General features: G+C 36.8%; 1 protein-coding gene across 1 annotated transcript; it reads right to left on the reverse strand.

Annotated features, from left to right (window-relative positions):
• Positions 1-4,585: 4,585 nt before the first annotated feature.
• Positions 4,586-5,556, reverse strand: LOC137578687 (uncharacterized). Its single transcript, XM_068292257.1, has 2 exons — positions 5,203-5,556; positions 4,586-4,963 (listed from the first exon to the last, which is right to left on the reverse strand). Exons 1-2 carry the CDS (start codon positions 5,554-5,556, stop codon positions 4,586-4,588), a joined length of 732 nt encoding a protein of 243 aa, XP_068148358.1.
• Positions 5,557-13,608: the final 8,052 nt, after the last annotated feature.

The following is a 13,608-nucleotide window of genomic DNA, read 5'->3' on the forward strand; positions in this document are numbered from 1 at the left end:
AATCCCTCAATCAGAGATGTTGATCAAGTTAACTATCTAGGTAAGAATAATTAGTACAAACAGAGATTCCCCTGCAAAATCATAGTAAATCACGATTATCCAACTCTAATAAGTCTAATATTTTTCTACAGATGTTGAGCGTTTTGTAGGTTCGGAGTTTACCATCCAAACCCTTAATTTCTTCAAAGCTTTTGTCGAACCTAAATACGAATATGCATGCTTATTAGATCTTCACCTATAAACATTATATTTTATCTAGCTGCGGAATTGCACCTGAGTACAGAATGAAATTTGCAACAGCAAAAGAAAGTACCAAAATTTTTGTCTTTGGGCTTCCAGCAGCCAATTTATTATTTAACAATTTCATGGCTAAAAACACTAGCTATGGAAAAGTATACATTGATTACAAAGATATTCGACACTATAGCAAATATTAACATTAACAGACCCTCATCACATAAATTTACATTTGACCCTAACTTCTTCAATGAACCTGCCATAATAAAAAATCTGCCAATAAAGAAACTATTTCTGCTCTACTCGGAGATAAACTTAACACACTCCGAGGGGAGGATAAGGAAATTTTTTTTACAGATGGCTCAGTGTCAGAGGACTTCATGGGCAGTGCCTTTAGACACAAAAAATTCAAACACCACTGTTGGAGGAGACGTCATTGTTAACTTAGATTTGTATATATTAAATTTCTTATATTATTTGTTTAAGATTAGCGGAATTTCTACCACTGTATTTATATTAACATGTTCTAAAAGCTTCTGTTACATGGCTCATGAAGAGCTTCTAACTCATGAAAACGAAATATAAAAATGACTTCTTTTCTGGAATTCGAAGAGGAGAAGACTTATTTTTCTCACTCCACACCACATGCTATTGAGCATTGGAGTTTTGTACCATCTGCAACTGGGCAGATCAAACATTGGCGACCTTGCACTTCGCAAGTCCCAACATAAAAACTTAAAAAACTATATAAAGTCGTTTATTCGTTCATTATATTGCATTCGTCGTTACATCATCTTGGACATTCATCATTGGACTTCTTCATCGTTACATAATCATCTTGGATAGTCGTCATCGGACTTCTTCATCATTGGGATTTTCAAGACATCATCGTGGACATTTACGTGGAGCCCTATCATAACCTAAGTCAACTGGAGTGTGTAAATAAACAGTATCAATTTCCACTCAAATTTTGACTCAATTGCCACTCATTAGCGATCGTAAAGCTTTCTCATGCTTTACACTCACATTAAAACACTCGTAAGCTTTAACACGTGCTATTAAGTATTAAGCACAACGGAGTAAGTACTCAAACTGTCATATAGAGAAACCATCTACATATTAAATCTACCTTATTAAGCTCTTGAGTGAAACTTAATGCATTTGAGTGTTTTTATTAAAACTAGAACTCGTTTAGCTCACGTTTAATTCATTTTTAACTTGCTACATTTCTTTCGTTAAGGGCCCAAAATGTCTCCACCAAATGAAACGCAGCTTCTACCTCTCAGACAACAACGGAATCAACTGCAATCTAACATTCAAAGTTTAAGAGCTAGAATCGATCTTGAAAATGACCCTATTATTTTAGATTGTCAGTCTCAAATTATTGAGTCGTATTTTAAACAAGCATTACAAGTTCTAACCAATATTAAGAAGCTAGATCCAGCAGACGCGAATCGGGCAGAGATAGAAAATCTTTTTATCGAAACAAAGGCAATCATATTACGGCGCATTGGCGCAAGTAAAAAGGAAAAACCAGAAGAACTTAGTTTCTTTAATTCATCGACTTATCATGGGGGACTTCATAATCGGATTCCATCCCTCAAATTACCTAAATTCGACGGCAAATATGGGGAATTCAAAAAATTTATTACTTCATTTACAAATATGGTACATGCAGACAACTCATTGTCCAATGTTGACAAATTTAACTATCTAATAAGTTGTCCGATGTTGTTCCGAAGCAATTAGTAGAACGACTGAGAGTACAGCTGTTAACAGACCTTTTAACAGTGCGACGATAACAGCTTCTTAGAGATGGGTCACATACATAACACCCCTTAACACCCAGATGGGTTAAAGAATTCCGGGGTTGTCTTTTCCGACTCGATCTGCGAGGAGTCACTGGAGCTGGGGACAATGGTGCCGGTTCAGACAATTCAGGACAGTCGGGTATATCATCAGATATCGAGACTGCATCTTCAGCAGGTAGATCGATTGATTCCGTGTGTTGAGTACATTTGACAGGCGGAACCCGATGGCGAAGTTGGTCGAAATGACGTTTAATAATACGGCGATCATGTAAACGAACGTTGTATGAAATGGGACCTGTTTGGTCCACAATTTCGCCTTCTATCCATTTCGGACCGGGGGCGTAGTTACGGACCCAAACCGGAGCACCAATAGAAAACTGCTTATCATTTGTTGGGTCGTAGACCTTTCCGTATATTATTTCCTTGGGTTGAATTTTGTCGATATATGACTTAAGCTCTCGATTACATAGTAGTTCTGCAGGGGTACGATTTGTCGTGGAGTGAGGGGGTAGTATATTGGCTAAAAGATACCGCGCCAGTGCGAGATCTATGTTAAGATTTCTGTCAAACTTTTTCAGGTAATTCTTGGTACTTTGTACTATGCGCTCGGCTTGCCCATTTGTGGCAGGATGAAATGGAGCCGACCGAATGTGTCGAATCACGTTGTTTTTCATAAAGATCCTAAATTCTTCAGACGTGAATGCAGTGCCATTATCTGACACTATTTCGTCCGGTAATCCGTGCGTTGCAAACAGCTGTCTCAAGAATTTAATAGCAGCAGCAGATGATGTAGATTTCACAACAGAGACTTCTAGCCAATTCGAAAATGAATCCACGACTAGTAAGAAGGTATTCCCATTAAAAGGGGCCAGCCAATCTATATGAAGGCGTGACCAAGGTTGTCTGGCAGATTCCCAACGATGTGTAGTTGCATGAGGCTGTTCGTTTTGGTTTTGCTGACAGAGATTGCAACGTTTCACAAGTAGCTCTATTTCAGCATCAATATTAGGCCACCAAACATAGCTTCGAGCCATGGCTTTCATTTTTACAATCCCTGGGTGTGAAGCATGCAACACTTGTAGTAAAGCCGGTCTAGATGGTTCGGGAATTACAGCCCGGTTGCCCCATACAAGAATTCCTTTGTTTGCTGAAAGCACATATCGGCGAGAAAAATACGAGTAGAGCTGATCTGAACGATCAACTTTTCCATTGGGCCATCCCCTTAACACCCAGTTCAGAACTTTTGATAAATGCGCGTCCTTCTTAGTCTGTAATGCTAGAGATTGAGCGCTGACAAGTGGTGTTCCAGCCCATTCAATCATTAACACTTCTTCTGTAGTGCTGCCTTCGCCTTGTTGTGGTTATGGGCATCGGCTTAAGAAGTCGGCATTGCCCATTTTTGATCCAGGTCTGTGAATTAGTGTAAAGTCATAGGCATTCAAGAATATTGCTCTTCGAAGCATCTGTGTGGAAATTACATTTGGAGTTGCCTTGGCCGTTGTAAATATTCCGAGCAATGGGCGATGATCTGTGACGAGAGTAAACGAACGGCCATATAGATAATTTTGAAATTTTTTAACGCCTGATATAAGCCCAACGGCTTCTCTGTCGATTTGCGAGTAGTTTCTTTCTGTCTTGGAGAGAGTTCTAGAATAGAAGGCAATAGGCTTCTCTGATCCATCCTGAAGTTTGTGGCTCAGCACCGCTCCAATTCCGTACGGAGATGCATCGCAGATTAACGATTCTGGCAATTTGCCATCGAAATGCATTAGCACATTTTGTGAAGTTACAAGATTTTTTAGATTCATGAAGGCATATTGGTGTTTATGGGCCCATACCCATGGCGCATTTTTTATCCAGTAGACGGTGAAGCGGTTCAACAACGGTTGCCTTATGTGGCAGGAATGCGTGGTAAAAATTGATGAGTCCCAAGAATGCTTGTAATTGTTTCTTATCCTTACTGGCACACGGTCTTATACCCAGTGCATCGATTTTAAAACCTAAAAATTCTACTGATGGAACTCCGAATTGACACTTGTCTCTGCGTAGGCGTAGTCCGGCCTTATCAAATCTTGAAAGCACCTCATTAAGATGCACCGCTAGCTCTTCCTCTGATTTTCCCATAACAATTATGTCATCGAAGTAGGGTAAAACACCAGAAACGTTCTGCAATATACGTTCGATGCAGCTCTGAAATATGCCCGGGGCTGAAGAAATTCCAAATTGTAGTCTGGTTACTTTGAAATAACCTTTGTGTGTACATATAGTTTGCATCAACGCAGACTGCTCATCTACCACTAGTTGTTGGTACGCCTGAGCCAAGTCGATTTTCGCAAATATGGATCCTCCTTCAACTGATGCTAATAATGAATTCATTGGAGGAATTTGATGTCCGTGTTGCTTAATCACTTTATTAATTGTAGACTTGTAGTCGCCACATATGCGAATAGTACCATCCTTTTTAATTACTGGCACTGTAGGAGTCGCCCAGTCGGAGTATTCAATGGGTACTAGGATTCCTTGGGAACACAGACGGTCTATTTCTTCTTCATATAATTCTTGAATTGCAAATGGAATGCGTCTTGCTGGCAGTCGGACTGGTGTTGCATCAGTATTGATATGTAATGACACAGGTGGCCCCCGAAACGGCCTAATTCCGACGAAAACAGATCCTTATACTTCGCCAGAGTTGCCTCGATGCTAAGTTTAGCGTTAATGGCATGTATTCCTTCTATGCTGATGCCTAAGGGCATAAACCAGTTGCGTCCAAGTAAATTCGATCCACCGCTTGATGTAACAACCAGTGGAAGATTCGGAATGTATTTATTATCGTACTGGACAGATGTATCCACGATGCCAATAACTGGAATTCGGTTTTTCTGGTAATCCGTAAACTCTAGAGAACAATATTCGGTCTATCGGTTGGCCAGATATAACGAAACATGGCTTCGTCTATCATAGTGATCGCAGACCCCGAATCCACTTCGAATTGGCATTTTCGTTTATTTATAATTATTGTAACGATTTCCTTTGGGCAAATCAACGGTAGTATGCTGTGGACACTGTATTCTTCATTCGGGTTTTGCTTGTGTGGTCCTCGGTAGGAGGCATGGCCACTCGATGTGTTGAATGTTTTACTACCCGGGTCTCTTACAGACCGGCAGACTCGTTGAAGATGGCCTGCTCGGTGACAGGCATGGCACACAGTGTTCCGATGTGGGCATAGCTGGTGGTGCTGATTGGGTCGGCTTGGACGGATCGCGTTGGTCTGCACTTCGTGTATCGACTCAGTGCTCTCAGCTGTATTTCGCATGACCCAAGCGCTGTGAGCAGCGGCCTCACTAGATGTGGCGCGATCCATCGCGCGTTGAATTGTTAAATCTGCCTCTGCTAGCAGACTCTTCTGGAGACCCTCATCCTTCATTTCACATACGAAGCGATCACGCAACATGCGATCCAAAGCAGCTCCGAATTTGCAGTCGACAGCGAGAGTCCTAAGTGCAGCCATGTAGTTCGCAACCGATTCATCAATTAGTTGGTCTCGCTTGTGAAATTGGTAGTAGGCCGCAATTTCCGATTGACATGGAGACAAATGTTGGTTGAGTATTTCATATATTTCCGATAAACTCAAATCACTCACCTGTAGGAGATGCCAATGACGTTAGAAGCTCGAACAGTGGAGCGCCAGCCAGCGTAAGCAATGCAGCCTTCTTCCGTGCTTCTTCCAAAACGTCATTGACCAGAAGATACAGCTCAAAACGCTGCTTGTAAGTTGTCCATTTGTTTGGGTGATTTAAGTCAAATGGTTCTAACTGACCCACTCCAGACATTATCACTGATTTATTTGTTGTTTTGCGTTCTGTAGCAGTATTCACTTTGGAGGGCTTTTCCTCATGTGATTCCAAATCAGACATTAGTAGTTGAATTCGATCGTATGTGTGTGTGTGTGAGCATCAATTCAAATTGCAGTAGTCGTAGCGCGTCTGTCTGCGAATGCGCGCGTTGGAAAAGTACCGTTTCTTTATTCCAATAAACTTAGCGCCAGCACGCATGTGGTTTTGGCGTCTCTTTGTTCGCTTCCGCTTGCTCGATTGTAACTTTACACGACATATATATAGTTTGACGAATTATCCCATCCTCGTCGCCAATTTTGTGTTTGTGGAAACTTATATATATATGGTTTATTAATAGATAATGGTACAGTAGAATTCTGGGATATGTAGTTGTTGTAGTAGTAGTAGTAGAAGTCCAGTAGTAGAAATCCCTCGTAGTTGTAGCAGGGGAGTCCGATGTTGTTCCGAAGCAATTAGTAGAACGACTGAGAGTACAGCTGTTAACAGACCTTTTAACAGTGCGACGATAACAGTTTCTTAGAGATGGGTCATATACATACATAACAAATATGTACCCAACAAATTCTGGGACATGAATTGCGAAAGATTATTAAGATTGCGTAATGCCAGCCGACAGAAATATTTTAAAACTAAATTATTGTCTGATGCTCTAATCTATTTTGACATCAACAAAAAACTCAACGCTCATATTTATAAAGTCAGAAAGGAGAATTTCAACAAAGTTATTGAAAACTTATCAAACTCGGCATCCCCCAAAGAATTATGGGCAACAATGAAATCACTGAGGAAGTACAAACAAATTAAACCATCCAATACCCAATTTAACGAACAAGATCATGTTAACTTTCTGCAGCAAATAGCTTCCAAACCGGATACCAATAAATGCATTCAATTAACGTTACCCACACTCAATATACAAGTAAGCCAATTTTAATTCAGGTGTCCTCCTTCAATTCTTAAAAACACGCAGCTTGCACTCGGCCAAAGGCCTAGATAGAATCTCTTACAATATGTTGCTCACCCTTCCACCAGGGGAAAAATGTGATTTTGAACAACGGACTCATTCCGGATGCCTGGAGAAATATAAAAATTACCCCCAGTAACAAAATAAAATTTGGACTCTTCCTTAATCACAAATAATAGACCAATATGCTTGTTAAGTGTAACGTTTAAATGTCTAGAAGGTCTTATTAAAGATAAAATGGAAGCACATATAAATAAATTCAATTTATTACCAAAGAGATCATACGCATTTAGGCGTAATCACTCGACAGCAAACTGTATCAATGAAGTTATCAATAACATTACTAACTTGAAGGCCCAAGGATTTCAAGTTGCAGCAGCTGTCTTAGATATTAGTAAGGCATTTGACTCTGTAAACGTTCCAATTTTAGGTAAAGTACTGATAGACTGCGGTTTTAATCATTTATATAATAACTTTATTACTAATTTTCTTTCAAATAGAAGACTTCAACACTTCAGTCAATGTGAAAAAGGTGTAAGCCAAGGCAGCTGCCTTAGTCTAATATTATTTAACCTATACACAGCTGACCTAGACACAATCAATGACAATAATAGTATTTTATTTCAGTACGCTGATGATTTCTTTCTAATAACCTTTCATAGAGACTTCCTGACGGCTAGAAACACACTTGAACAAAAAATTAAAGATTTTATGGAGCTATGCAATTCAATAAACTTAACATTTGACGCCAGGAAATCTTCAGTTTTACACTTCAACCGAAGACGTTAAAATCTCAACCTAATATTAGGAAATCCCTCAATCAGAGATGTTGATCAAGTAACTATCTAGGTAGAATAATTAGTACAAACAATTCCCCTATAAATCATATGAAATCACGATTATCACACTCTAATAAGTCTAATATTTTTGTACAGATGTTGAGCGGTTGTAGGGTCGGAGTTCATCCATCCAAAACCCTTAATTTCTTCAAAGCTTTTGTCAGACCTAAGTACGAATATGCATGCTCATCGTTTGCATCTTTGTCCAAAGCAGCAATTAATAGCATAAAAACCCATGATAATGTCCACTTGAGGAAATGTTTAGGCTTTATTAGATCTACACCTATAAACATTTTATATCACCTAGCTGCGGAAATGAAACCTGAATACAGGATGAAATTTGCAACAGCAAAAGAAATTGTCCAAAGCAGCAATTAATTGCATAAAAACCCATGCTAATGTCCACTTGAGGAAATGTTTAGGCTTTATTAGATCTACACCTATGAACATTTTATATCACCTAGCTGCGGAAATGCCACCTGAATACAGGATGAAATTTGCAACAGCAAAAGAAATTGTCAAAATTTTTGCCTCATCGTTAAGTTATTGCTTTAGGAAAGGCAATAGACTTTGCAATTAAAAACTATTTTCAAAAAACTGCTATCCTAACACAGCAGATACAGCGACAATTGCTTAGCTTTAGTTATTTTGAAAAAAGTAGAAGATGAAATATTTACCAGTATTTGTATAACCAGTATTGAAATCCATGACATACCAAGCCACGTCGACATACAAGAAAACGACCAAGTGGACGCGATTAATTATTTATATAAAAAAATTAAATCTGACTGGGAATATGAGTATGTATAATGCTTTTTGCTTTGAAAGAAACAGAGGTTATTGTTTGGTATTTCCTTTTGTTTCGTCGGTTCCATGATTCCATAAAAAAGAAATCGTTCCATTCCTCGGAAATTGAACAATTAAACAGAATCCTGAGCGGACATGCATTCGACAAACATACACTTCATAAAATGAAAATAAACAACAATGATTTATTGACACCTGCAATGTAAAAAAGATATATCCCACTTATTATTAAACTGCACCAAATTTACGCTCAAAGGGAAAAATTTTCCAAACCTACTACGATACAATGACATTTATCAGTTCCTCGCTGACGAGACAATTAACAATTATAAATTATTAACATCATTCGCAATATTAGCTAACATTGATTTATGAACTAAAAACATACTAACCAAAATATTAACATATCATCAAAACTAACAACCATATGTTTTTATCATTAGTGATGAGAGCACGAGAACAAGAAAAAAAATCGATAACAACGTTTACAAATCGACAAAACATATAATTGTAAAATTTTTTTCTATTCCTTCAATTTTGTGTTAACCCTTAAGATCGGGGAGGCCAAACAAATCTTTCATTCAGCAAAAGCTGGGAAGTAACTTAATAAACAAAAAAAAAAAAAAAAAAAAAATAAAAAAAAATAAGAAAAACAAGGCAGACACAATTGCTATCAAAACAAAACAAAAATATTGTTCGCTAAGTGCCATGAGCAAAGAAGAGAAAAAACTATTACAAAAAACGTCGGGTCGAAGATAACTGTCCGATTATAAGTGCTATAAGTTTAAAGGTTTGACACCTAAGGAAAGGTTTGAAATGGCCAAAAAGTACAACTTTGTACAAGATGCTTGAAGTATTCAAGCAATAAAGGGTGCACTGATCAAATGTTCTGTTGTTTGTGCATTAAAAAAAACACCATACTATACTCCATTTTAAAGAAATGCTGGATAGAGTTTAAAACTGTGTAACGGCTCAACAAACACTGTAGGCTACTGCCCTTATACAAATAAAAAATGTAAATTGAGAATATAAAACTTAAAGAGCTCTCTACGTTGTCTGCAGAGGCCGCATAAGTATTACAATAACCTAAAATTAAACAACATACAAAAATAAGTGGCGTGTCCTCAATTTAATCTAAAACGTGGAAATATGAGGTAAAAGTTAATATAAAGATGCGAAACCCATGGAAAAGACATCTTCAGGCGATTGTGTTGCGAAAGTTAATGAAAGCTCTTCCATTAAAAATGGTAAGTGTGGATATTCAAAATGGGTAGATTTTTTATATATACCCCCTACTTTTTAAACATAATCAGTTCTTATTTTGAATTTTTTTTTAGTTGTGGTATTGAAATTTTCCCATTCAAGTAGGAATACTGGAAATGAAATAAACTATTTCAAAACACCAAACAAAGAGTCGACTACTATTTATTTCTTATTTTTATTTGTGCTAGACTTGTCCAATTCAAGAAACTAGCCGGAGCCTTGTCTTTGATAAAATAAATAAATTTTGGGTCAAGTACTAATATAATGGAGGAGTTTTATAAACAGCAGACTCAACGAGGAGAGTCGATTTAGTGCTTAATTCAAAATGCCAAAAGAAATTCACCAGGAGATTTAATTTTATTTCGAGGAGAAACTTGTCCTTCTGGAGTACAAGTGGGAAAATTTTGAAAAAAAAATTACGTGCTAACAGAAAATGACTACTTTATAACGGACTCTTTCAGCAAGATGAAGGCTATTTTAAATAATGCAGTGAAAGATTGAATTTGGCGAAAATAATACTAGAAAGGCAAGCTCGTAAAAAAATACACACATACATATATACATACATACATATATACATACATACATATATACATAATTAACTGAAGGAGAGAACGGCATTGTCGCCAAATAAAAATAATAATTGTGTGTTGAACGTCAAACAAGACGGAGGTTTTAATTTTATAATAAAATACTAAAAAAGTAAATAAACACAGGGAAAAGTTACTCTTTTTCCTCGAACACGACTTGGCCAAGATGTTAACTGGCGCAGCTAAACGACTTCAGGGACGGGAAAAAGTGCCCCGAAGGAACCTACGTTCATGCATAAGTATCTAAGTATCAAAAAAAAAAAAAGGTTTTAAATAATGATTCACGAATATTTGATTGGTAAAAAAAACCAAAAAAAAGAAAAGTATTTAAATAATGATTCACAAATATTGCATTGGTAAAAAAAAAAAAAAAAAAATTTTTATAATAATGCATAAATTGTTGCCTAATCGTGCTAGAGATTGTTAAGTGCGCTAAACCATTTGCGATTGAACACACTGTATCGGACAGAGCGATAAAGACAACAAAACATGTACATATGTACATACATATACATACATATGTATAAATCGTCAATGTGTACTATGCACTCCATGATATTGATGTTGGTGTTGCCTTTCAATTTCACTCGAATTTAAAATATTTCATCATTTTTTTCAAATTTTTCTTCGGGTGTATTTGTTCCCCCGAATTCAACAATTCCCGTTAAGCACATACACACATGTATATGGGTACAAGCTGCGTAACAGGCGACATTCTCGTTTGCTACATTTTGCAGACTTGCGTGTCTCGTCAGAGTGACGGAGATGCCGCAACGGTACAAAGTTGCTTCGCGACAAGCGTCTCTACTTCATCAAGCTACAAGCTGCGTAACAGGCGACATTGTCGTTTGCTACATTTTGCAGACTTGCATGTCTCGTCAGAGTGACGGAGATGCCGCAACGGTACAAAGTTGCTTCGCGACAAGCGTCTCTATTTCATCATCTTTTTCGTCTGACCGCGTCGCGAGTCGCACATTTTGGTGGCTTTACGTGTTCCGTTAGAACAGAACGATAGCGAGTTTTGTAGTTTCCTAACCTTTGGGCAGCGAGTCATTTAATTTTCAACCGCCTTGGAAGCAACATCGATCTTCAAAAAAAAAAAATATAAAAGAAAAGTAGACAGAAGTCAAAGTGTGTGCAAATTAAACAACAAGCTGTGAAATTCGAATGCTTAAAGTTTGTCAACTGGAGCGAGCAAAGGCCCAACAATATTAGCCGAAAGTGAAAGGGGTAAGATACATATATATATACAGTGGTGGTCAGCGGGTAAGCCCCTTTTTTTTTTTGATTTTAAATTTGATTTTCTCGGCTCTCAAGAAATTTAATGAAGAAATTTTTTTCGGTTATTTGTTGGTTATTGTATTTAGATGATGACACGTAATTATTGTCATGCTAGCTTTCGACGTTTTTTTTACAGGTGCGTTTGAAAAAAAAGCTCCCCCAAAATTGTTGACAATAGTTTAGCCCGGTCATTCCAAAATCTTTAATATTATAGTTAGACATGTGTATTCTTTGAAAAAGTTGTAGATCTAGGTAATCTAAGATAAACTGCATACCAAAAATTTTCATTTTAGCCCCAGCATTTATTTTGGGGCCTATCGAAATTTCGGCATTTTGTATGTAATTCTTGAGGTCTCTTTGTTTGACGACGTTTTACGATCCCAATTTAAACTAAAGTAATATTTTCTTATTCTAAGTATGAAAGTGAATTGAATTACCCGTCAAATGATACATGTTTCATAAAAATCCGATAAAAATTAGATTGATTTCACCGCCCATACTTAAAAAAAAAACAGGTAAGCAAAATTTCCCATACATGCGTGCAAAGAAAGAGACGGAGGATGTGTGGGAAATTTTGCTAGTTCTAGCTTTTTTTTAAGTATGGGCGGTGAAATCAATCTAATTTTTGTCGGATTTTTATGAAACATGTATCATTTGACGGGTAATTCAATTCACTTTCATACTTAGAATAAGAAAATATTACTTTAGTTTAAATTGGGATCGTAAAACGTCGTCAAACAAAGAGACCTCAAGAATTACATACAAAATCCCGAAATTTCGATAGGCCCCAAAATAAATACTGGGGCTAAAATGAAAATTTTTGTCTAACTATAATATTAAAGATTTTGGAATGACCGGGCTAAACTATTGTCAACAATTTTGGGGGAGCTTTTTTCAAACGCACCTGTAAAAAACGTCGAAAGCTGGCATGACAATAATTACGTGTCATCATCTAAATACAATAACCAACAAATAACTGAAAAATTTCTTTATTAAATTTCTTGAGAGCCGAGAAAATCAAATTCAAAGTCAAAAAACAAAAAAGGGGCTTACCCGCTGACCACCACTGTATATAGAAATAAAAAAAAAAAAAAAAAGAAACCAACAACAAAATTGATTCAAATAAAATATGTAAAACTATAAACAAAAAACACTACTATAAAAATAGTATAACTTTCCCCAACTTTGTGATTCCCAAGGGACCCTCCAAAGTAAAAGGGGGCAAACCAGCCTCTGGTTTTCATACTCAAAAAAAAAAAAAAAAAAAAAAAAAGAAGAACAAATAGCTAAACGATACATAAGCTGTTTTCGTGTTCTTATTGCGCTAGACGGTTATATGTGCCCACAAGTTTGTGTGTATGTGTAACCGAAAAAAATAAAAAAAAATTAAAATAAAAATATAATAAAAAAAATAAAAACTATACATATATCAATTTTGAAACAACAATAAAGATGTTGAATACACATAAAAAGCTTGTCTATTCAAAAAAAAAAAATAATTTTTTTTTATTAACAAGTCTTAATCTGGTGAAATTCACGGCTGATGACTGTCCGCTCTTAGTTGGGACTACTGCATCGAGCAACAATCTCAGCTAGCTTCAGCACAACCGCGAAATAAAATAACAAATATTTAAACCCATCATTTCATCGCTTGCCACACGGAGGGAAAACAATTCGTGAGTCAACAGATTCAAAAAAAAAGAAGTTGTTACTACTGCAACGAGCAACAATCTCAGTTAGCTTCAGCACAACCGCGAAATAAAACAACAACTATTTAAAACCATCATTTCATCGCTTGCCACACGGAGGGACAACAATTCGTGAGTCAACAGATAAAAAGCAAAAAAAAAAAAAGAAGGAAGGACACCTTGCTTACACATAACACTAATTACAATAAAAACATAAGTAAGAAAGATATATTAAGCTACGATCTAAGAGACTAGATAGTAACAAAACAAATAA

The sequence above is a fragment of the Drosophila tropicalis genome, unplaced genomic scaffold (assembly GCF_018151085.1).
Source record: "Drosophila tropicalis isolate 14030-0801.00 unplaced genomic scaffold, ASM1815108v1 contig_64, whole genome shotgun sequence".
NCBI classification, from domain to species: Eukaryota; Metazoa; Arthropoda; class Insecta; order Diptera; family Drosophilidae; genus Drosophila; species Drosophila tropicalis.

Excerpts from the sequence above, each read along its gene's own strand:
- LOC137578687 (XM_068292257.1), bottom strand. The coding sequence starts at position 5,556 with ATGGCTGCACTTAGGACTCTCGCTGTCGACTGCAAATTCGGAGCTGCT. Across the intron at positions 4,964-5,202 it reads TTCAACGAGTCTGCCGGTCT|ACCGAATATTGTTCTCTAGA; the intron begins GTAAGAGACCCG and ends GCCAACCGATAG.